The 24,929-nt window shown below is 48.8% G+C and overlaps 1 protein-coding gene across 19 annotated transcripts in view; it reads left to right on the top strand.

Annotated features, from left to right (window-relative positions):
* Positions 1-24,929, top strand: part of EHMT1 (euchromatic histone lysine methyltransferase 1) — a 123,143-nt gene that overhangs the window by 45,523 nt on the left and 52,691 nt on the right. For 10 of the 19 annotated variants that reach the window (XM_075772786.1, XM_075772775.1, XM_075772785.1 and 7 more), the window contains exon 2: positions 13,886-13,973. In XM_075772786.1, the coding sequence (XP_075628901.1) occupies positions 13,886-13,973 (88 nt within the window). Of the gene's footprint in view, positions 1-3,899; positions 4,012-7,650; positions 7,849-11,258; positions 11,417-13,885; positions 13,974-24,929 lie in introns of those variants that run through there. The other 9 variants (XM_075772773.1, XM_075772770.1, XM_075772771.1 and 6 more) reach the window with 5 other exon arrangements.

Below are 24,929 nucleotides of genomic sequence, written 5' to 3'. Positions count from 1 at the left end.
TGCCCGTGGAGCAAACGGTGAGTGTGGTTAAAGCAATGAGCTTGCTCGCTGGGCTTTGCAAGGGATGCTGTATTTAGAACTCTTCTCGAGCAAGGCTGTGTTTGTACGGTAGAAGCTCTTGATATGCGATAGCTGAATGAAGGGGGAGAAATGGTGTTTTTAGATTTCCAAAATAGAAGGAGCCGTGGTTACTATAAGTTAAAGCTGAAGGAGTTTCTAATTGGGAACTGTTAGGAATACAGTATGTTCTAAATTACAGCTGTCTGGCCAATATGCTTCTAAATAAAGTTCTGGGATTGCCCTGTAAATGAAATACTCAACACATATTCTTATCAAAACATAGCAACATCTCCCAGGGAGCTTACATCTCAACATCTGTCGCAACAGCATCTTTTTTTTTTTTATTTTTTCCAGGTTTTTTTGGTTTTTTTCTTCTTCTTGGTTTGTGTGATTTACTCAACACACTGTCCCAGGGAACATTTCATGTTTCCTATTAAGTAAAAGCATTTTCAACTTTGCTGGGGAAAGAGGGCGAGGGAGGGAGATAGCTTGGAAACTCTTGGGGGGAAAAAAGCAGGTTTTGAAAGGTGGCGAAAGCTGTGATTCCAGAAGTGTGCATTAATGACCGCCTGCTCCTTCCAGACCGTTACCTGCCCGTGGAGGTGGACATTTGGGTTCCCATGGAGGATGCTGAGGACGCTCAGCGTGTCCTGGGAATGGGCATTCTGGTTAGGAAATGTCATACAAAATGGCCGAGGAGGGAAGGAGGCATGTTAACAGCTTGCGGCGGAGCTGGGGAGCGGTTCTCAGCAGTGCAGAAGCAAATGAGGATTCCAGCAGAAATGCTCATCTTGTATCAAAAGTCCCTTCAGCTTATTGTGCTTTTGGAAAAAAGAACTGAAGAAGAGCTTCAGATTTGAGCAACTGGAGGCTCTGGAAGAAGAGGAGCCTGATGGAAATAAGGAAAACCCCCTACATTTTGCAGAGCTAAATATTGTTCATCCTAGAGAAAGAAAAATCTCCCCTTGCCTCCCACTTGAGCTTCCTCTGCAAGGGAGCTGTGAAAATGTCATACATAATGGTGTAATTAAGCAAAAGCCCTGAGGAATCCGGTGTCCTTTGTGAAGGGAGGTTGTTGTGCTGCAGCTTTCCTCCTGAAAATGTGAGATTTCTGAAAGGGATATTTGAGCCTGGAATCAGAGGATGGAGGCAAGAGAGCCCCAGAGTAAAAATACCTTGTAGTTTTATGGTCCCTGGTAGAAAATGTTTTGAAAGGAAGGTGCTGTCTGGTACTGGCTTGGTGGGGGAACCGCTGGAGAGTACTTGGGTTAAATAACAGGGACAGCTTCACAGGGCATGGGCTTATTCTTGTCCTACATCATTAGAAAAAAAAACGCTTCCTTGGCCAGCCTGGAGATGAGTCTCTAACCAGCTGGGTAGAAAGGAGCCTGTGCTTGTGCAGCACCCGACCTCTGCAAACTGGGGCAGATGGGGGGCCTGGGGTGCCGGGGCAGGAGGCACCACTCTGACAGCTGATGGACCCTGCCCGGGCACAGTGCTGGCACTGCCAGGCTGAGCAACGCCAGGGTGGTCTGCAAGCTTCTTTCTTCTTTTGGATGGCATAAATTGAAGGTCTTGGTTAATCAACGCACAAGCATCCCCCGCGAATGCGGCGCTGTGCAGAGATGCTGCTACGATGCCCGTCAGTTGCTTCTCTTGAGCTGGTTGTTGAAGCATCTGCAATACTCTGATCAGCTTTGTTTTTTATTTTTTTTTTTTAAACTGTTTAGTGCTTTCAAGGATGGCCATGAGATGTTAAAAGCATTTGTGGTAGCTTCTGCTCTCAGTGTGTATTTAACCTCAGCAGTAAAAACATGCCTGGTGTTGAGATGCAGTGGGGAGTGCCGCCCTTCTGCGTGTGCGGGAAGGCTGAGGCTGCAGCGTGGTTCTCCATCATTATTTTATCTCTGAAAGGGGATGTTGGCCGTGGTAGTTCGTTGACATGGTGTTTGTTAATATCATTCTTTCTATTTCTGTGTTTTAAATGAAAGCTTGGTAATTTCGTGCTGCAAGGAAGGGCAACGTGTCAACTGTTTTAAAGACATCTTTGGTTTGAACTACAGTAATCTTTTGATGCGGTGGATGATACAACTTCTATCTGTGTAGTCAGTTTTTGTTGCTTTTGTTTGGGGATTTTCAAGTATGTCCTAAATGAGTTACCTCTACACCTCTCAGTGACTGATAGAAAGGCCAGGAAAATCTCATTTTGTGTATATTAAAACTTAAGATTTACATCACACAAAACCCAGTGGGTGAAAGAGAGATCCTTGCTTTATACTGTCGCCTTAAATATTCCTTCTCTATGAATTTCAGTCATCTCAATTTAGCCTTGTGTGTTTTAACTGTTTAGTAGGGAATCTTCTCCAGAGCGTGGAGAGAAAAACAGTGTCCTCGTAGCCGAGGCAGATCTGTAGCAGGCTCTTCCGCTGCTTTAACTATGGCCGCTTTGCAAATGTGCCTGGACATGGTGGTCAAATAGCTGCTTAGGCAGGAGAAAACGTGTCTTGTTGGCGTTTGCAGCCTGCGATAATGCCATGGCAGGACATGCGATGCTCGGCAGAGGAGGGGACGGGGAGAGCAGAGCAGGCGATGGCTTCGTGCATGTGCTGAAGGCCTGAGTTTGCACGCCTGCTTTTGGTGCCAGGCAAACAAAATCCTTGGGCTCCTCAAAACCTCACTATGCATTTCGATGGCTTTTTTTTTTCTCCCTATAATGCAGGCTGCCCCTTCCCCCCCAGCCCACTGTAACACATTACACTCAGCTCCTCTTCATTTTAATTTCTGCTCTTCCAGAGAACTATCTTCTATGCTCCTTTTTTTTTTTTTTTTTTTTGAAAACTGTTTTTTCTTTGGCCAAGAACAAGCGGGTGGTGCCACAGTCCATTTCTGAGTTTCCTCTTCCTTCTGGCCTCTTCTCCGGGGCTGCCGGCCGCCCTCCCCCTGCTCGGGTGGGAGGTCCTCCAGCGCGACACCCCGCTCCAGCAGCCTCCTGCTCCGATAAATGCCAGTCTTGCGCTTGAATCCCTTCCAGCCGATCTCTGCTTACAGATGTTCCTGCGAGTTGCTCCGGCAGCTTTATTGGGAGCTTGAGCAGATATGAAGGTTGCCAAGAGTTTATGCTTAATTGTTAAGTGGAACAAACTACTTTTATTTTGAAGCTAAAATTTCTTCTTCTCTCTTGCTGGCTGGGCCAGCTGTATCATATGGATTGACATAGGCTGAGCTCAGAGCTCCTGCACCTAGTAGTGTACTATCACTTCATTAGGGTTTTCCCCCCTCAAGCCATTCCCCCCCCCCTCTTTTTAATGACTGCATTTAAGATACCCATTTAAGGTTGGTTGTACCAGGTCAGGTTGTCTTATTAATCCCCAAAGTGAAAAATAGCTCCCCTTCAGCTCAGCAGATTGGATCTCGAATGCACTTGCAGTTGGACACTGCACACTGAACCAGTTTAACCCGTGTGCCTTCATCCCAGAGCTCAGAGGTCGGCCGCTTTATTAAACAGAACAAAATCGGCATGGGAGCGTCCCCAAGCCACACAGCATCCCTCCCTGTCCCTCCTGCCTCTCCTTTTCCTGCGGGCAAGGGCTACTCTTGAAGGCCACCGAGTCAGAACACTTCGCTCTATGGTTTAAAAGGCTTTTTTTTTTTTCAGGCGAGCAATCAGTTTTGAGGCCTGGCACCCTGTCAGAAAGTTGACAGATGATCTGCATTACCGGTGCGTCCCCGGGATGCCCGGGATAATCGCGCTCCAATGGACGCCCTGGAGCCGGCAGGTTCTCTGTGAAATGGCTGCAGCTTGGAGGGAGCAGTGAAATGGTCTCCTCTGGGCATGCTCACTCTGTAGAGGGAGCTTTTATCACATGAGCAGAAACTGAATCACTGCTCATGAGGATCTGGAATATGCAACTCTTTGAGTCTTCACCAGGAGAAGACAACAGATGTCCGCAGGTACAGCAGGGTCCACCTCCCGTGCCTCGCAAAGAGCGGCTCCCCGCCGGCCCTGGCCACAGGCAGGCTGTCTGCCGCTGGGGAAGGAGAAACCTCGGAGAGGAGGAAGACAGTTCGGGGAATCATGGCTGGGAGTTATTTATTTATTAGCTTCTCTATACATTTATTTTCCTGCCCCGTGCGCGGGAGGGCGGGTGGGCACGGGGGGTGCTGGGGGCCGGCTGGAGGAGGCTGGCCGGGCTCCCTCTGTGCTGGGGTGAGTGTTGTTGCCTTGTGCTGTGCCATGGGCTTGCAGGTTACTTCGGCATCCGACGTCGCCTGGCTCTGGGGAAGCTCAGGCTTTGTTTCCTTGCATCTGGGTGGTCTTTTATTTGTCTTCTGGGGTGGAGAGGCTTGTTTGGGGTTGGGTTTTCGGGTGTTGGTGGGGGTTTTTTTTGGTGCTTTTTAAAAACGTTTTTAAAGTGTGAAGTTTCTGGAAAATTTGGGTCTCCCAGGAGCTCTTCCTGCTTGCAGCTCTTGTAAGCAAGAAGAGCAAACCCTGGGGTGTCTGAGCTGCTCGAAGACTGAACTTCCAAAGGGGAGGAGAGGGCCTGTGGCCACATGTCACCTCCTCGCTAGGTCTCCTTTGACAGCCTCTGCTTGCATCAAGCAAGCCTACAGCTCACTTCTTCGGGTGGAGGCAAGAGAGAGCATTATTTTACCAGGAAGAAACAATCCTTTTTATTTTGGGTGGTTTCCTCCCCTCTCTCTCCTTTTCTTTTTTCTTTTTAATAGTAGCTTGCAATGCAAGGGAGCAGCTGATTAAACCGAAACATCCATGGTTGATTTCATGGCAGGAGGCCCATGTCTGCAGCTTATTTAAAAAGTTGCCTAAAATTCAGACCCCTGGCCCTGCCATACTCTTGGGTTTGGTTTTTTTTTTTTTGCTGTCGTTTGTGTTACATGCAGACAGCTCTGTGGGCTGCCACAGACCTCAGAGGGACTTGGGGCAGACGCCGGAGGTCCCAGAGCCATGGGGGGTCCAGGCATCCCTGCCAGGGGGCAAAACACCGGCCTGAGCTTGCTGGGCTTGGGGAAGACCCCTGAAACTGCTGTGCAGACGCAATATTGAATTTTCAATCGAGGAGTGAGATGTGAAGATGGCATTTAAAAGATTAGGGAGCTTACAGGACAGGCTGTGATAGCTAATCTAAATATCTATCGTGTCTCCGCTGGACTATAAATACACTCATTATTCGTCACCTAGAAGATGTGTGCTAAAGGAAAAGGCATCAGAAGAAGTCAGAAGAAGAGAAATGAGATTTCTTTTTAACAGTGAAGAGCAGAGGCCTTGACGTGCTGCCTGATCGGCTCCCATCCAGGGGAAGAAATGTGCTTTGGCTTTGATGAAGGCTGAGGAAACAAGCAACCAAAAAAACGCTGAGGTGTGCGACGTGTGCTTCTGTGTGGTGGTGACCACGATGACACTGGTGTGACAGCTGGCCGAAAACACCTAATGCTCCGTCCCTGCCGGCTGATGCCCTTTGAAAGCATCTGCAGAGAGACGCTGAAAAGCCTGACCTACTTTGGAGGGAAGAGAGAAACCCGAGGTCTGGACGTCGCTGCTTTTCAGCAAGGGTTAAGAGCCCCAAAGTGGGGCCCTGGGGTCTTGGTTTTTTCCCCTTCATCTATTTAACTGGCTCTGTAGTGCCAGCACGAGCTCTTCCCCTCTTCCGAAGAACATGTTTGGACAGAGCTGAGCTCTGCGGCACGCACGGGGCATATTTCTTACTGATCAGCCCCCGTTAGACAAACTGTGGGCCTGGCGATGGTGGGGGCAGGATTGGGCCCACGACCTGGGGACTCGGGCTGCGGAGGTTGTCCTGGGGCTCCTTTTGCCAGCACTGGACCCCAGCTCCCCCGACCTCTCCCATGCGGTGCCATTTCCTAATGAAAGGGGACCTTGCGCATCTCGTGCGATGGCAGGGAGCTATTTTATTCAGGTAAACAAGGAGTTTTAAGGAGCTTCGCCCTCCTGGCCAGCTGGTTTGGGGGAGGGCTGGCTTGATTCCTGCTGCTCCTCTTTGTTGTCCTTTCGCTGCTTTTCCCTGAAGTTTTTTTCTTCTCCCCTTCCCGCTCCTGAAGCTGAGAGCGGTCGAGGAATGGCCGCAGCAGGACAGCTACCTTTCTCTTGGTTCAGGTGAAAGGCTTGGGGGACCATATGTTCCTGCAGGGACACATAATGTCACTGATTGGGAAATGAATTTATAACCCTTAACTACCATTTTCAGCCAGTTATTTTTGACTCCTGTGAAGTCAAACTCTTTGCAGAGAAGACCCTCATGTCCCCTCGTGTTTCCCTTGGTCCCGTGGGATCTGTCCCTCCCCGTGCCGATGTGAGCTCCTTGGTCTCTTGGGTGGAGGAGGAAATGTCTGGCTTTGCTGTACGGTGGCGCTGGTCCTGGAGGGGGGCAGAGCAGGAGGACGGGCAGCGTTGCCTGCCAGGATTTACAGTAGTCAGGAAAGCAGCAGGAATGAAGCTCACAAACTGTACGAGCTAACTGGAAAGTATCCTTAAAAAAGAAAAAGAAATTAGAGGGGAAAAAATGTAGAGCAAGCATTTTTTAAAAAAGAATATTCTGGGATCCAACATAACAGCTTGCTTCCCTCAAACCAGGTAATTTATTTATCTTTTTCCTTCAGTCCCCATCAGGAGGGGGAAGGCTGGTGGACATGGGGGAGTAGGGTCGAGGCAGTGGGGGTTAAGATGATCTGACGTGCAAGCGTCCTCCCTGCAACGCTGCCATACTGTGTTGGAGCAGCACAGTGCCTCTTGCAAAGGAAGCTTTTCACAACTTGTCCTTGTTCCAAGGATGAGGAAACCTCCAGCTCTTCTGGCATTTTCTCTCCGTCATAAGTCAGAGCTGCTTTCACCTGTAAAGTATGATCAGCACAGACAGGGAGAGGGCTGGAACAGAGAAGGGCTCGGAGAAAGCTTGCAAGGCTTTGCATGGAGCTCTTGGTGTTAAATGAGGAACTTTTCCCCTCCTCCTCTCCTCGTTTTCCTGTGTGCCTGCAAAAATACTCTGGTTTTCATTTAAAGGAGAAAACTGTATGTGCTGGGACTCAGCCAACTTGTTTATTCAAGGGAAATACCATATTTCCAACTCTTTCTCTCACAGAGGAAGGCTTGACGGAGGATGGCAGACTGGGCTGGATATTATATTTTTAGGTGACATTGAAGCACGGTTGTGATTTGAAGAAGCAAAAAATCATGGCTGGCCTTTTGGATCGAGCTCTGTGAGACCTGTCCTCCCAACCCCCAAAGGGGTTAACATCTCCTCCAAAGCAGGTGGATTTTGACCTAAATCAAGGAGGAAAAAGGAAGACAGAAAAAAAAAAAGGGCAAAAAAACAACAAAACCACCACCACAAACCCACAGCCTGCAATTTCCCTTCTCCAAAGGGGATTTTTATGACGAGGGGCTGGGGGCCTGCGAGTGGTCGGGAGGCAAACGCCGGCTCCTCTCCTCCTGTCAAAAAATGGCAGGTCAGTGTGTGTCTGTAAACAATGCAGTTATGAAATGGCAGCGCCGGCCGCGCTGAGCATGCTCGGGAGCTGCCTGTAGGGGGAAGTGAGCCGGGAAAGATGATCTAATTCAGTGCAATTCTTGGGATTGAAGGAAAAGACCAGGCTCCACTCTTAATGACAGAGCAGAAAAAAAATAACACAGGCCCCACGCCGGGGACGAAGCCCGTAGGCCATGGAGGAGAGGGTGTGAGGATCTCCCACCTCTAGGACTTCGGGTGCTGGGCAGCACTGTGTCGCTTTCTCACCCTCCAGGAGAGTAAAGCCTTGGTGAGGTTTTGCTGTAGTTATTAGAGGGACAGGCCCGAGGGTGCAAGTGTGATTATTATTATTTTTTTTGTCTTTTTTTTTTTTTTTCTCCCCTCTCCCTGTCTGTTTTCCCGGCTTGCAGGCGTCGCTGTCTTGTTGCTGGCCTCTGGGTAGCTGGAGGTGACCCAGGCGGAGGTGGTGTGGGCAGCTGAGTCGAGGTCCTCCAGGTCCCCAGGGAAGCCCACGCGGGGCTTCCCCTCCGCCACTGCCCCGACCAGCCCTTCTGCCGGGCGCCATTAGGATGGGCAGGGGGAGAGGGAGCTGCTCCGCTGGCTGCGGTGGTTTGGGGGTGGGAGGAAGAGGAGCGTGGAGGCTGAAGAAGTGCCTGAGGCCCATTGATGGGGGCGAGGTGCCTTCCGGCTCCCCTGCCCTGGGCTGCTGCAGTCTCCTTGCTTCAGGCTGCTCTTGGTGCTACGGGTTTATGCTGGCTAAGCCTTCCTGGGGACTGGGTGTTTCTGAAATGGCTGGTTTGCTTTTGCTAGAGATGGCGATGAATCTTGGTCTCCATTTTAGGGCTTTCTTCCCTCCCTCCCCTCCCGGGCGCTAGGAGAAGGCATGCGGCAGCTGTACTCCTTGCTAACCTCAGTCCGTGGAAGGAGGAGATGCCTTTGTCTGCTCTGGGTTTACACTTGCCTGCACATACAAGATGCACTGGCTTTAACTGTACTGGGACACAGCTAGATGGGTACGATGCTTCCCAGCATGGAAGTGGCGAGGAAGCGTAGCTGCATCCAGGCTAGGGCTGTTGTCTGATCGATCGGCCTCCCCTGTACAGGAGGGGCTCGGGCTCTGCAAACCCCCCCTTGCCTGGAGCCTGCACGCCATTGCGGATCGCGTTGTCTTACGAGGAGTCGCTTTAAGTCCTGTTGTGTTTCATGCACGTGTCTCCTTGTTCCCAGCTGTTGCGTGCAGGGACTTGCACCTCGTTTCTACCCTTCCCCCTGTTTCGGGAGTTGATTTGTGCCGCTGGAATAGGAGAGAGGACATGGGGGGTAGAGAAGGACGTGCTTCTTTTCTTTTAGGAAGAGTCTGGATGAAAGGAATTCAGGAGACAAAAGAATTGCAAAGAATTTGATTTGGGGACAAACTTCAGGCTGAGGGCAGTGCTTGTTGTGAGCTGCAGATAAAATTCCACGTTCACATGATTGCACGAGGCTTATGAGGAAGTGGCCTTAACCTGAGAAAAAAGAGCTTTGAGACTGGTGACTGCTTTGTAGGCCAGGTACGCTGGTGGTTACGCTTCCTTCCTTCTCCAGATCAAATGCTTCTGCTGCTTCTAATGACAGGCCCGTGGTCAGCGTCCCCACGAGCAGTGATCCCAGACCTTGACGTGCACAGCAGGACCTGAGCAGCGCCGAGATCTCAAATGAGCAGCCTTCACATGCCTACAAAAGAAACACTCTCTTTCCACAAGCATTTTCTTCATCATTACTTCCTGTGTAATTAAGTACAAAATATTTGTCTTGTCTTTAAGGCAAAGGTTATTATGAGCGAGTTGGTTTGCCTTGTGTTATTTTTACTATTTATTGTTTTAGGAGAAAAAGGGAGGGAAAAAAATGAGTGAATGAGAATCTGCTGCTGCTGCTGGGCTTGCATCATTTACCGAGAGCTTTGCCTCTCTGCCTTGCCACAGTGTGTGTTGCAAACCTCACCGCCGCCTTGCACAGGAGGTGAAATCCTGAAGGGCTGGCGAGAGCCTTGCTGGAGCCCCGGCTCCATCGGGGAGCTGGCCCAGTGGCGTCACCTCTGAGGGGTTGGTGTCCAGCTCCTGGGGGCCGGGCAGGATCAGTCCTGTCCGTCCCACCGGGTCTGCAGGCAGATGTGTGGGTGCAGCTGCTGCCCCGAACGGGAGCGAGCACAGTTTCAGAGGGGTCCCCTGCGCCCAGCCCTCTTTCACATCGACCTGCTTTAGCTGCATGGCTCCGATCAGAATAACGCTGCTGCAAAGCCTCAGGTTCCTAGACTGTTGATTTTTAAGACAAAAAAAAAAAAAAAAAGACCCTGGTGAAGGTAGACATCTTAGCACATCAACCTCCGCTCCTTCCTGGTCTGCCTGGAGAGAGCTCTGGTTCATGATGTAACTCACTGGTCTCTTGGGCTTGGTAAGCTGCAATATGTTGGAGTTTTCCTGTGCATGTATTGTCTTTGCCTATAAAACCTGTTTGGACTTTTGCGAAGGGCACCCGGATGGCTGATGAAAATGCCAAGGAGGAGGCTGAGAAAGCTCTTTCTGTGTTTCCCAGCTTTGCTTTTTTTCTTTTTTCTTTTTTTTGTGGGCTTTTGTTTTGTTTTGTTTTAAAGGCACCACTGTAGTTTCTAGTTGTCGTCTGTTTGGAAATGCTGCAGAGCCTTTCCTTGGCTGGTCTGACCCATCTTCCATCCCCTCCAAAGACCTCACGGAGGAGAGGAAGCCTGTTTTCTTGTAAATAGAGGTGGAGAGGAAAAACTAAACCAGCACTAGCTCCTCTGCTTAGATCCTCATGGCTTTTAAAGCCCTTTCAAAGACCTAATCAGTCTTTCTTCAGATGCAGTAATTTTTTTCTTCCCCTTGAAACCTAAAAATAAAAAGAAGGGGAAATAATACTTCATTGCTGGCGGTGTGTACTCTTTATGGAGGCTCTCCAGCCACCGAAGGTTAATAATCAGTCTTGGGGTCGGTGAGGGAATGGAGGCGGACGGCTGCGGGAAAGGGGGGAAGGAGGGGAAAAAAAAAAAAAGAAAAAAAAAATGGAGAGAGTGAGACTTTTATTGTGAAGCAGGCTGTGCTTGGCAGTTGGCTTTGTTGGGACTGCTGCAAGAGCAGACATTTCTCGGCGGGGAGGGTGGGTATAGGATTTCCTTGCCAATCGGGAGCCGGCGGATTGGGGCATGGGGAGTGTGAGCAGAAAGGGGAGTTTGCTCTGAAGTTAAGAGAGGGGAGGGGGGGGGACAAAAACCCCAAACCAACACACACCACCAAAAAAAAAAAAAAAAAAAAAATTGGAGGTATTGACACTTGCGGTGAAGTTGTTGCTAAGTTGGCTTGGGTGGAGTTGTGGGCCGGTGGGAATGAATGGGCAGCGCTGCCCGGCTGGAGGGGGGTGCCCGGTGGGTGCCCGTCGGTGCTGGGTGCCGGCTGCCGCATCTGCCAAGGGGTGATGGAGCAAGGAGGGGCGAGCGCTGGCCTGGGGGGAAGAGGCTTCGAGAGCTTCGCAGGGGTTTCCTGTAGCTTCTTTTTGATCAAAATGCTTCAAAATTCACAGTTGGCTTTTTTTAATGATTATTATTTTCTTTTCTACCTTGATGCTGAGTTTCTGTTTGTTTCAGAGCAAGGCATGGAAGTTGTAAAGCCGCCGCCGCTGCTAGCGAGGGATGTGTCCCTGAGATAGGGACCAGGAGTGCCCGTCAGGTGCCACCTTGGTTAGCCTTGCCTTGGCACCCAGCTTTTTGTTACTCCCACAGGACAGAAAGCGATGGTTTCTCTCTGGCCTCGCTTGGCACTGGAACTTCTGCTTTGAGAGCTCCCACCGCTGGCAGCCCCGAACTCCTGGTAATTGCAGCGAGGAGGGAGGGTGGTCGTTAACTGCCGAGGGCTGATTGACTCCAGGGTTCCTACAGTGGCTTTTTCTCAGGCGTGGGCTGAGCAGCAGCAACACCTCTGTGGAAGGGAGAGCGTGGATGATTTGTGGAGTGCAGTTGCTGCTTGTAAAATAAAAACTGAGAATTGAATGGGCAAAAATGACCTGCTGGAAATCCTGGGGCTTCCAGTATGAGTCAGTTTAATAGCAGGAACATCAAGACCTTTCTTTGTTGCAGGAGAGGTTGGGAAAACAAGCTGGTCCCTGTTAGACGGACTGCTCCACGTGTCTGGGGCAAGGGCCTGGGTGCCCCTTCCCATGGTGGGGGCCGTGGGGCTGCGCTTCAGCCCCAGTTCTCTGCAGTTCTCTTTGCATCAGTCTTGCAGCAGGTTAAGCGCACGAGAAAAGTGAAGTTATTCCCAGTTTACAAGAAGTCCGAGTAGAGGAGAGGTAGGGTTTACAAGGAGATTGTTTGCAGCAAGGATATATATTATTGGCTTAGCAAATAAATTAAAAGCTGGTCTATGTTCAAACTTTGGGCTGTGTTTTTATGATCATTTCTTGAAGGAAGCTGTTGGCCAGTGTCTGCTGGAGGTATGTTCTGTTTCAGGCTACCTGATCGGTTGGCTGAGCGGAGGTTTCTAACGCGTACAGCTTGCTTTTTGGTTTGAAAATCTGAAGGTGGTGTGCTCGAGGCACGAGTTCCCTCTTGCTGAGAGCATCTAGACGTGGCCGTGTTTGGTGTTTGCTTGCGTTCGGGGGCAGGCAACCACCCATGACCACCTTCCTCCTCGCTAGAGGAGCAATCCTTGAAGGTGCCCTTAGCTCCGCGTGGGCAGGTCTGGCAGGCGGTGGAGGTTTTCCCAAGCAGCCTGCGCCCAGCTGGTGCCCCTTGATTTTTCTTCCTTCCTATCAGCAGTGTGTTGCTTTGCAGATGATGGCTTTTAGGTGCAGGGCAGGGTGGTCCCACAGCACCGCGGTGGCCCAGGGGCAGGGACCCGGTGCTGGATGAGCCCTCGCTGGCTGTATGGGATGGGGGGCTGCGGAAATTGGGGTGAGGGAAGACTCCGCTCTGCAGTACCTGCCGGCACCTGGCATTGCAGCTGAATTCACATGGAAACAAAAATGTCAGGGTAGTTGGTAGTAGCAACACCAAGGCTCATCTCCTGTGCTAGCTTCGGACAGAAACTGATGTGGGGAAGGGCAAGCTACTGCTGAGAATGGTTTTGGAGCCGATACGCCAGACTTCATGTGTGCGTCTTATCTCTTTTGCTTGCTTTATGGGAGATGGACAGGTTGTTTTTTCTCTTTATCACTCAGCATGCTTTAAACCTTGTGATTTGCATGGCCGCAGGCATCGTCTGCTCTGGGTGCTGGCCTTCAGCGGTTGGTTTGACCTGGGCTCATTCTTGTCCTGCGACGCAGGCAGAGCGTGCCGAACCCTTCGCCAGCCGGGTCTGGCCATCGCTGCCTCCCCGATCGCACCGCAGCTTTGCAAGGCAGTCGCCATGTTTACCTTTCGGACCAGCTTGTCTCCTTAAACACAGAGCTGTGTCACAGGACCCCTTCTCTTGTGTGTGTGTGTTTGGAGTTGGTTTTTTTAATACTTTTTTGCTTTTGTTCTTTCTCAGTAGCTTTTTTTTTTTTGTCTTGCCACTTCAGAAAAAAAAAAAAAAAGAAAGAGGAGGTATTAAGGCTGCAAACCTGATCTAGCAATGTGACTCCAGGTGTGTGAAAGGCAGAGGAGAAGAGCAGGTGTTCCCTTTTTGCAAAAAAAAAAAAAAAAAGGGAAAAAAGAAAAATTGCTTTCTATAGAATTAAAAATAGAACTCATTAACTTTAATAAACATGGATGTTATGAATGATGAGTTAGCTGTAGCAAACTGATGGTTTGCATTTTGTAAGTTACATTTGAATGAACTACAAAAAAAGCAAACCCACCAGAAGCGTGCTTGGGCTGTAGATGTTGATAAATGACATGTAATGAGAAGTTGGATAGATCTGCCTCCCCCCACCCTAAACCTAGGAAGTTTTGGGCAGTAAGGGTCACCTCCGTGCGATGCCTTTCCCGACTGTTTCCAGCCGTGCCTGTACAGACACACTCAGCTGGATTCCCAAGCACGTTACACTCAGAAATCTGTCTGGCTGCATCTTACCCAAAGAGCTGTGAGGTCCCAGCTCAGGCACAGCTCGAAGCCCCTCTGCTTCTCGGGCGAGACGGGCTGTCAGCTGGGGCAAGACTTGCCCTTTTTTATCTTTGACCTGTGCCTTGGTGGCAGTTTCCTGGCAGCGTTATTTTGCAGAATGAGGTTTGCCTGTGATGTAAACAGGATGTGTCCATGATTTTCTCTTGATTTAAATGCAACGTGTGTATAAACATTGAGCTAAACAGTGATATTTCTTTTTTTTCCCTCCCCTGTCTCTTCTCTCCCCACCCTTAGCGAACAGTGCTGAGTAAGGGAGAGACAAGGAAAGACGCCTGCATGAAGACTGAGCTGCTGAAAGATATCACCAACAACAAAGAGGAAGGTGAGCACCTGCCTCGGTTGAGGGCCAGACCTCGCTCATGAGGTTGGCACGTGATGGGAACAAAACTGGGGGCTTGGAGATGTGCCCTGTCCCCCGAGGGTCTCAGGTGTGCTCCCATGAACAGAGCGGCTCCGTTCTCCTCCCGTGTTTATTCTGAGCAGAGATCTTCCCCAGAAGATGCAAATTTGCTTTTCAGTCCATCCATCTCCACCCACCTAAAGAATTATATCTCATTTTCACTTCTGCTTTGGTGTGACTGTGAAGCTTACAGGAGTTACTTTGAACCTCGTCTGTGTGACTGGCTTTAACTGAACTCTGATCCGCGCCACACGATGACCTAGCCCTTTTCCTCCCTCTATTAAAGTTAACTTTCTGTTTTCCTGTGAGTTTCTCTTTGCTCCAGAACAGGCACTGATTGCTGCAGGATGGCCTGTGGGGTTAGACACTCCACACCTCGTGCCGTTGCAGGATGCTTCGTGGCTTCTGCGTTGTTTCTGCTTGTTTTTACTTTGCAGGATGCAGCGCATATGTTAATTTGATGAAGTCTTTCCTGCGTAGTTGTCTGTGAGTTGCATGCACACAAATCTGAGGGCTTAATAAATGTGTCAGTGGGATTAGGAAAAAAAAAAGCCCCACTACCCTTTATCTTCCCCCCTGCTCCTTTCTTTCCATGGCTTTATTATTCCTTGACTAGTTACTTCTCATAGCTCTGTAGGGATTTGGTGTATTTTTGTTCTCCTTTCCATAATAGAGCATTAGAAAAGCACTGAAGAGGCCCCATCAAAATACCTAGTCTTAGCTTAGAAACAAAATTTTGGGCTTAATTCGGATGTGTGTGAGTAGAGCATGGCTTTTTCTTTCTCTTCTGTCCAGCATAATGTTTTGTCAAGCTGCTCTAGTTGGAAAGTAAAGCTCAGAACAGGCAGAATATTGAATGCTGTGTCAGATGTGGCCGTGGTGCTTGCATATTAACTGGGAGCACGTGAGTGCTGCTGCTGACGCCGGTTGCGTATGGACCTCTGGTCTGGGCAGAGCAGAGATGAAGTCTGAGGTCACGTTGCTCTGGGAGGAGACGCTGGCTTGGATCCTTTGCCTTGCTTGGCTCGGGAGTTTAGTTTATTTAGTTTTTAGTCTTGGTTGATCTTAAGGTAAGTGTCGAGAGTCTGTGGAGGTAAAAATCCAGAAGGAGGATGGGAAGAGAGACAATTCTGTGCCTTGTATGTCTTGACTAATTTTGACTTAAAGAAAATACTGTGTGTCAAAAGGAAGCTGAGAACCCTCCCTGTGCAGGAGCAATCTCAAGGCTTCAGCTTATTGTCCAGTTCTGTTACTGGGGAAAGAAGAGTCCTAAAATCTGAATTGCATAGTCTCCATTCTTGTGGTAACGTTCAGATTGTATTCTTCTCTTGGCAAGCGTGCCATGTTTGTAAAAGACAATGGTTTGCATGGTCGTTGTGCTGTATGTGGTGTTCTTTGCTGACCTTCGTTACCCAGCTGTGATTGTCATAGCAGTTCAATTAGTTAATGTCCCTAAATCCTGTTAATAACAGTGTTTAGCATTGGCAGAGAATTTATATTTTTGAGTGTTGCTTGAACATGAAGTCATTACAGCAGACTTGCAAGATGGCAATGAAATAGTTTCTTTGAGGGATGGGCAACAGTGTATGGAGCTGGGAAGTATGGACTGGAAAAGCACCCTGTCTGTCTAAGTTAGCTTGAACAGTTGTTTTGCTTCAACGAGGAGGATGGGACAAATACTGTTGAATATTTTCATCAACAACATAGAGAGTGGGCTCGAGTGCACCCTCAGCACATTTGCAGATGACACCAAGCTGTGTGGTGCAGTTGATAAGCCTGAGGGACAAGATGCCATCCAGAGGGACTTGGACAAACTCGAGAAGTGGCCCCGTGTGAACCTCATGAGGTTTAACAATGCCAAGTGAAAGGTCCTACACCTGGGTCAGGAAAACCCTTGATATCAATACAGGCTGGAGGAGGAAGGGATTGAGAGCAGCCCTGAGGAGAAGGACCTGGGGCTACTGGTGGCTGAAAAGCTAGACATGACCCAGCAATGTGCACTCACAGCCCAGAAAGCCAACCGTGTCCTCCGCTGCATCCCCAGCAGCGTGACCAGCAGGTCAAGGGAGGGGATTCTGCCCCTCTGCTCCACTCTGGTGAGACCCCCCTGCAGTGCTGCGTCCAGCTCGGGGGTCCCCAGGACAAGAAGGACATGGAGCTGTTGGAGCGAGTCCAGAGGAGGCCACGGAGATGATCCGAGGGCTGGAGCACCTCTGCTATGGAGACAGGCTGAGAGAGTTGGGGTTGTTCAGCCTGGAGAAGAGAAGGCTGTGGGGAGACCTTAGAGCCCCTTCCAGTCCCTAAGGGGGACTTACAAGAAAGATGGGGACAGACTTTTTAGTAGGGCCTGTAGTAATAGGACAAGGGTAATGGTTTTTAACTAAAATAAGGTAGATTCAGACTAGATAACAGGAAGAATTTTTTTTACAGTGAGTGAAGATGGTAAAACACTGGCACAAGTTGCCCAGAGAGCTGGTAGATGCCCCATCCCTGGAAACATTCAAGGCCAGGTTGGACACAACCTCATCTAGTAGAAATGTCCCTGCTCACTGCAGAGGGGTTGGACTAGGTGGTCCTCAAAGGTCCCTTCCTGCCCAAACCATTCTGTGATGTGTGGGAATGGGAATCCGCACAAGTCTGCTGGTGCTTCTGGGTTCTAGTTTAGGCGGAGCTGCTGCAGCAGACTGGTCGTGTGTTTGGTGGGAGCCATGGCCTGCAACCGAAGACTAGTTCTGTTCTGGATTTTGTTCCCTTTGGGAAAATCCCCTTGGCAGGTTATCTGTGAATATTGAACCTGGGATCTAAAACTTTCAGAGGCTTGAACTTGAAGATCCAAAGGCTGACTAAAGGTGCTGTTTGGGCTAAAGACTTAGTGTGACTTACGTGTTTTCCCCTCTTTTTACTCCCCCTTGACTCCGAAGGGTACTGGTACTGAGGTCAGTATCAGATCCCCATTTGAACCATGTTAGCATGTACCATAGCCCCGCTGCTGCCTCTGCAAATGGCCTTTTACAAGTTACTCCTCTATGTACAAGCTTTTGCTTTCTCTGTGTCCAAGATGAGCCAGGAAATTCAGGTAGCTTGCAGCCTTGGATGAGATTCAGGGGTCTCTTTCCCAAGCAAGGCACACCGGCACCGCTGCAGTAATGCCTGCGTCTGCTGTCTGGCTCCACCACTGATGAAGACGATGATGTTGGAGATCTCTACGAAGATCTCCTGTTGCAGGGAAGGCTCATATTCTTGTGGGGCAATAGCTGAGCTGCCCCAGTTTATAATCCACTGTTTTGAGGCAGTGCGTCCCCTTTCTTGGTTGTCCTCAGCGTGCCAGCCTGTTATTTGTGACAACTGAGTAGCTGCTGCCCCAGGGGACGAGGTGTCGGTGCTGTCGGACGGGGGCAGGGAGCTGGGTGGGTGCTCTCGGGGTGGGGTGGGGGGTCCTTGGGTGGGCAGTCGTGGTGGTTTGTTCTTTGTTCCTCAAGCGGAAGGCATTGCAGAGATGTGCTGCTGTTACCAGCAGAGATGTCCTCTTCTGGCTTCATCCTGACACTGATAAAGAGAAATAATTGAACTATAAATTTAACGTACAGCTGTAGGACTGAGATCTTTGCGTGTTCCCAGCACTTTAATTTCCAGTTCTGGGGTTGAGTACCAGCCTGCTTAAAGCCCAGTGTAAGTTACTCACTGGACTTGGTGTCCCCTTTTGTGTAAAACTGCTCAATGCAGATAGGGGGGGGGGGGAAAAAAAAAGCTATGGATGAGACTGTGTGATGTTGTCCATGGGGAAATGTTCCAGTTCATTTTTACATGTGGGTGTAAGTTTAGGTCCATCTTTGCCTTTGACAGGGAGGGGACAGGGACAGGGAGATGGAAGAGATGTGCAGAAAAAAGTCACTCTGGTATTTTTTTAGGCCATATTGTCTTTAGCCTGACTCAGAGAGAAACTAATTAAAAAGTGGTTTCTTTGCAAGAATTGCAAGCGATTTCAGTTCTCCTCCTAATGTACATAGCTCCTAACTCTGTGCTGCATCTTGCTTGACCTTTCAAGGCAAACCGCTCCCTTTCTGATTCCCCAGCCCCAGATATGGAAAGTTCCACTAAAGCAGCGGCATGAAGGAGCAGGAAGGGGAGTCAGTAACGAAGTTCTCCATTAGCCTCGGCGTTTCTGAGACTTCACCCGAGGCAGCTGTTTTACAAGAGCCATGGTGCTGGGTGAGATGTGCACAGTCACTTTGTTCTCAAGTGAACTTAAAACTCCTTTTGGAGAGTGTCAGGGCTTGAAATTCCTGGAGGGATCTTTTTTTTTCCTTCCCCCCCCCCCCCTTTTTTTTTTTTAATTTTTTCCCTGCTTATTGCAGATAGGGAGCTGCCATGAGTGGGGAAAGTGCTGCTTTCCACTGAGCAGTGGCAACCTTTGCATTCCCAGGTGCAGAGACGGCAGCTTTAAAAGGAGAGAAAGAATAATCTCTTGGCCTCATGGTACTCAGCGCTGGGATCCCCTGCTGGGACTGACAGCCAGGAGACCAGACAGAGCAAATGTTGCTTAGGTATTTTAGATGTTCATCCAGATGTGCACCCAGGTGTTCCCCGTGTTTGAGACCCCTGCTCCGGGGAGACTCTGCCCTGCGGCAGAGAGGCTGTGGCAGCAGAAGAAATGTGCTCGGAGCCCAGCAGCCCCAGAGCAGGAACATCCCTCAGTCCCGAATGGGCTCGGGGCCTTGTGCCCAGCGCTGTAACACCGTGGACTGGATCCCATGACAAAGGAATGAATTATTTTCATGCAGGCTGTTAAACTGCTTTGAGTCACTGCTGGTATTCAGAGGCAGCCACCGGCGAGGTGCTGAATCCCGACCTGTGTAATCTCAGTATTGAGCATTCACAGCAGTTGTTTTTGTTGGGTTTTCTTTTCTTTTTTTCTTTCTTTTCCTGTTTGGTCTCTCAGTGTTTCTGACGGGAGATGAGAAGCGGTGACGCTGCCGCCGGGTGACAGTGCTCCAGGGCACTGGGAGGAATGGCACTTGTGTTTGGGAAATACAGGGCCAGGCTTGTGGATGGATGTCACCCGCCTTCGCGGGTTTAAAAGGGGGTGGGGGGAAGAAGAGACCATCAATAACTTAGCCCAGAGAGTAACCTTGGCCTGCAAACATGATTCTTTTTGTTTCTTGGCTTCAAAATGTTCTGCTTTTTGGCACCAATGATAGAGGTGGTGCTTTCCCTTCCCATGGATACAGGATCTCACACCACAAGCTCTCCCTAGCCTGTATGGTTTCAGCCCCCATCCCTTCGGCATCCTTTTTATGTCAGCTGGGCTTCTCTCTGCTTCACAATTTTCTTTTTTTTTTGTTTGGTTTTTTTTTCCACTTGGAGGAAGGAGGGGGAAGGGAACTGTTACAACACAAGGATTGTAAGCAGGTGCATTTCTCGCTTTTAAAAGTTTATCCAGTGGGACAGTTGGGTATTGAATAAATGACTGCGGTATCTGTGGTGTTTTAAAGATGATCTTCAAAGTGCTTAAGGTAAAAAAATCTGTGAAATGTGTGTATGTATAAATACAAATATACACGGTATTTAACTTGTACTGCTGTTCAAATTCGTGAGCTTTTCATTTCAGCTCTGTCTTTGCTTAGTTCAGAGTTTGGTGTTTTTCTTGCAGCAGCTGAAGCCTCGTGGCTCAGCTGCAGACGTGGAGCTGCCCTGTGCTGGGGGCACTCGAAATGCATGGAAAATATCGTGCAAGCCGTGGGCAGTTGGGTGTCTCACCTCTACCTTGGTGCTCAGCACCAAGATGTTCAGAAAAATGTGTAAAAGTTCCAGATCAGATAATAGTGCATTCGCTTGTAGGATTTTTTTAATTAATTTATTTATTTCTTTTCTTTTTTTCCTCAGACCTAGTGATGATTGCATATTGGCCTGGAGTATAAAGGCTCATAATATTTGCATATTTTTCTCACTTTGTCTCACTGAGCAGTGAGATCTGAATTTTAAAAAATATATTTAAGACTTTTTTTTTCCCCCCCAGACCATTCTCAAAAGTAACAGAGGTTTGAGCTGATCATCTGGCTGCCTGCATACCAAAAGTTTCTGGTGGCTACTCATCCCCTTCGGTGTCCGCAGAGGCGATTCGGTTCCCCCTGGCCGCGCAGAGGCGATTCGGTTCCCCCTGGCTGCGGCCGGGACGGCTGGCAGGGACCGCGGTGCATCTGTTAGGCGCTGCCTGCGGGCAGGTCTTGGCAGGCTGAACCGAGCCCCGGGGCAGGACTGGAGCCAGGTCTGGCTCTGCCGCAAGGGCTGGCAACCCAACAGGCAAAGGCAGCGGAGAGGAACCAGCATTGCAGGAGTTTGGGCTGGGAGAGCAGCGGTGGGTTTCGTTTTGCCTAATTTAGGGGTTTTGTTGAAGTGATCACTCTAATTCTGAACTTGTCCAGCTCATTTCCGCTTACACGTGGTAGGCGCATCCAGGCGGTGATTAGTTTATCCAAAGGTAGATGTCTGAAGTCAGACTGTGTTTCTTGAGCTGTCGTTTTCTTTCTGCTGGTTGCATTGGTGGCTTAGGGGCACCCTGAAGTTTGAGAGACCTTTTAGACACCTGAAATGAGATGACATGTCCTCATCCTCTCTGGCTTAGCTCCTCCATACTTTCCTAAGATTCTGTTCTCTTCGTGGGGATTTTAATGCTATTTTGAATGGCGGTGTGTGATATTGAGAAGAAAGCTTAAGAATGAAACTTCTGCTCGAGCCTGGGAAGAGGTGGAAACTCTTCCTTGCTCTCAATGAGTTAATTCAGAGAAGCGCTTTAATATATATTACTGTTTATTCTTTGCCATGTTATCACAGGGATAATGTATCTGCATCGTTTTCTTAGTCTGAAAGTCCTTGTGTTACTAAAATGTAGCCAGCTCCTAGCAGATACACCTTTACTGAAGTTTGTTTCAACTTGGTATTGACCTGGGAAAACAGGCAGCATAACAGAAAATAAATCTCTTGGGCAAGTTACCCGTCCTGCACGTTGCTGGATTTTAAATTAATACCAAATGCTTGGATTGGGATGCAGGCAGTGTTGTGGTCAGTGTGACAAGTTTTTACTGCTGCATATGGCGTGGGGGATGCATAAGGGAGCTCTGAAAATACTGGGATGCTTCTAGTAAATGAGGTTACGCTTCTGTGGACATAGGTTATGTCTTTCTGCCTTTTCTTTTCATTTTTTAATTAATGTATGGTTGTAGATTAAGGAACAGTGAGGGACTTGGAGAGAAAAGTGAATACGGAGGAAACCTAGTTTTGCTCTATTTAGGAGGAATGAATACTGTCAAGTTGTAAAGTTTTAGAGAAATAGCGATCTTATGTTTTTATTCACTTGCACTTTCAGTGCACGAGAGCAGAAAAGCTGTTGAATGGCATTTTCAAGGAGAACTCACTGTGGTGAGATGTATTTGAAATCAAGATTTTAGCAGGTTTGCAGTGAATTTTTTTTTTTTTTAAATAATGGAAAAGGGGAGATGAAAAGGTCATGTTAGGAACAAGTGTTTCTTTAGCTGTCTGGTGCTGTGGAAGAGCTTCTGTAGGCTGTTTTATTCAGTATTTCTCCATTGTGAGGTTCCTGCTGTCTCTAGTTTATGTTCCCATCCCCACCTATAGGCTGTATTTCAGCAAAAGTGTGAATATATACTGAATTGTGTCTATTCAGCAATGCTTGTAAATGTGCAGCACTGCGAGCGTGTACCTAAGACTTGCTGAACGTGGTCAGGCTTGCAGACGTGTCCTGTTACACAAGGACGGAGCACCGAGTTAGGGGCAGAGCATCCTGGCGAGTGGAGCGATAGCTGGGATGGCGACTCCTATTTTCCTCTTACCAGAACAGGTATTTTGGTTGTGAAAACCAGAATAGCTTACTTGAGTTACTACATCTTATTAAGCAATGTAGCTCCTGATGTAAACTAGTTCTTTGTGGGGGTCTCTTTTATTCGACTTTCAGGTAGGACCCTGGGATGACGAGCTCCCACAGTCGGTGGGTTGGCTGTGGTGCTTCTTGGAGGAGCCCTGTGCTGTACAGGACCTCAGTTTGTAGAAAACAATGTTATTCCAAACTACGTATGAATTTGTTTTAGTGCTGCCAGAAAAGGGAGCAGGAGGATGGGGATGATCTTTCCCCAAAGAAGCCCGTCCCAGCAGCTCAGGACAATCTTACTTGTGGTGTCTCAGACCTGTCGTAGTCTCTCTTCCCATTCAGTCCTTGGCCTCTGCTGATTCTTGCCAGCCAGCGAGCCGTGTGATGACAATTGCTGTAACACCTTTTGTCGTGGGGATGCGTGCCGTTAGTTGTCACCGAGTTGTGACACCCCACAACGCATTTTGCTCATCCTGCTGAGCCGTGGCAGCACTGATGGTCGGGGCTGGAGCTGGAAGCCCTGGGACCTGCTTCGCCCTGCGACACGTGCAGTCATGACAGGGCAGAGTGGGTGCGTAACCCCGTTAAGTCAAAACCAAACCCCTGATGACTGCTCTCGGGTTCTCCAGTTCTGTGCAACTTCAGGGACTATGAAGTTTCATATCTTTGTTTTGTCAAATCTCTAGTCATACAGATTTGGAATTTTGGTGCCTGTTTATAGGGGATTGATGGCACTTCCACAATCAGATTGCACTTTGCACACTTAATAAGAGTATGTGCGTGGGGGAAACTGTATGTGGGATTTTAATTTTAGCCTCCTGGATTTTTCATAAAGTCCATGATGCTTTCTGGGGTAATGCAGTTATTCCTTCCCCAAGGGCAGTGCTCTAATTTACCTTGTTTTGGTTGTCTTCATGGCAGGTAGAGCAATTCTTGCCTTCTGCTTATTCAGTTTATCTAATAGTCAGCCACTGAAGTTATTTGACTGCTCTGGTGGGAGTGCACAGTATTTAAATCAACGGATATTGAAGGCTTCATTCGGCCAGGTGCTTAGTGCTGAGCACTAGAAACTGCCATCTGTGGTTAAGAAGCTCATTTTTTGTTTTCTTCTGGCACTGACTTTGCTGAAATAATTGTTTAAGTGGCCACAGCACGGTCTTTTAAAGACAACAAATGCAGAAAGAGAAACAAGGATTGAAAGAATAAGGGCATCGTTGTTGGCTCCCTCTGCCCAAGACTTTTCAAATAGTTAAATAACAGTGAAAAAAATAGCACTTTATCTTCTCCCAGCGTCATTGCTCTCCAAAACAAACCCTTGTGTGCCTTATCAGAGTTCTCAGTACACAGAAAGTGGTTTGGGTGGCGTGAGAGGGCAGCAGATGGAGGTGATCACTTTGAGTCGTGCTTGGAGAGTCACTCAATTGCTGCCCACTGGAGCTGGGGTTTCTGCCTCTGCCCCTCTGCGTGTGCTCCAGCAAGCATCGGCGAGCTCTTTTTAGAGGTTTTGGAGCTCTTTTTGGAGGTTTTGAAGCTCTTTTTGGAGACTCTGAGCCAGCAGAGTCCATGTGGGAGGCAATCACAGGCTGAGCTGCCTGGGCTTGAGGGGAATGGACTGCTTAGTGCAGACGTCTCATCAGGAAAAATGGCCAGAGTTGAACCCTGTGGAGGAGTTACACCGCTCGTCATCAGGGTTTGAAGACACTTTCCAGTAAGGTGCTTGGTGCCCAACACCTGCGGGTTTCAGTTGGAAATACGGAGCAGGACTAGAACTGTCCCCCTTGTAATTTATGGGTAGGACTAGGCTGGAGCAAGTTGAGTGCTGCAGCAGGTCTTTGAGACCCACCTGGGCAGAGCCGCGACCAACCTGATTAGACTTCAGCGTTGACCGTGCATCAGGGTGGAGGTTAGATTGGATGGTCGAAGTGTACTGGCCAGTTCTAAGATGGCTTTCAGTTTGATGCCAGAAATGTTTGTCTTTAAATCTCCGTGAGCACCAAAACCCAGGAAGTTTGGGGAATAATACGCTGTTTCAGGTACTGGAATGCATTGCTTTTAAAGACTAGATCTGCGAGTGCTGTCTGTGCAGAAATCTGTATCAAAATCTTTTAGGTCAACCTAAAAGAGGTGAGGATGGGTTGAGTGCATTAAAAAGGGGTAGAAACAAAGGGGTAGGTAGGCCCTCAAATAGTTGCGGAGAGATTTGTTCCCTAATTGCCTCTAACTGCAAAGGGAATTTGATGCTTTTTGGGAAGAGCTGTTCCAGTCATCCGTGCAGTGCTGCGTCTCCTCCCTGCTGACGTTTGAGCTGCGAGTGCTCGGGGGCACGCAGCAGAGCCCCGCAGAGCTCGGCTTTAAACAATCAGCCCAGGTATATTGGACTTGACGTCCTGGGATCCAGGATCTTGGTGGTTCTTCATGCTTTAGCCTTGCATCAGATTTTTGCCAGGTCAGCAGAAACATTCAAGATACTGTTTTCCTTGAGTGTTTGGGCTTCAAGAGCAGCATGAAATGAGATGCTGATACCCAGCGTGCTGGTCTGGCTTGCAAAGTTGTCCTCCGGTTTGACTCTGGGCTCTTCTGAATACTGTAGGTGAAAATTGCTTTGATTCGAGCTGGTTGTAAATCAATCCTACCTGCTTTGACAGCCCACTTGGACAAAGCTTTTGCTGGTACTTCTTGTCATGCTTTTCATAACTGTCTGGCCTCTGGAAGGAAAACAATACAAGGAATCCCTAACAGCAGGTTGATTTAATCATTTTACTGAACATGCCAGTGAATTGTTATCACTCCCGGTTGCCTGGGGAGCTGCTAGTTTGTCATGTTGGAAACCTTTCTGCAAGTACATGGCATTCACACTTTTTTCAGCTCAGGTCTGAAATCTCTGATGGGACAAATTCATTGAGAGGGGGAGCATGGAAATGTTTGGAAGGGAGGGGGAAAAACCTTCTTATGTGAACACTCCTGTTTTATCTGTGTGTGAGCTTTTAGTCACTCTG

The sequence above is a fragment of the Balearica regulorum genome, chromosome 20 (assembly GCF_011004875.1).
Source record: "Balearica regulorum gibbericeps isolate bBalReg1 chromosome 20, bBalReg1.pri, whole genome shotgun sequence".
NCBI lineage: Eukaryota > Metazoa > Chordata > Aves > Gruiformes > Gruidae > Balearica > Balearica regulorum.
The sequence above is the reverse complement of the archived record's forward strand: the minus strand, read 5'-3'. Positions and strand labels throughout refer to the sequence as shown.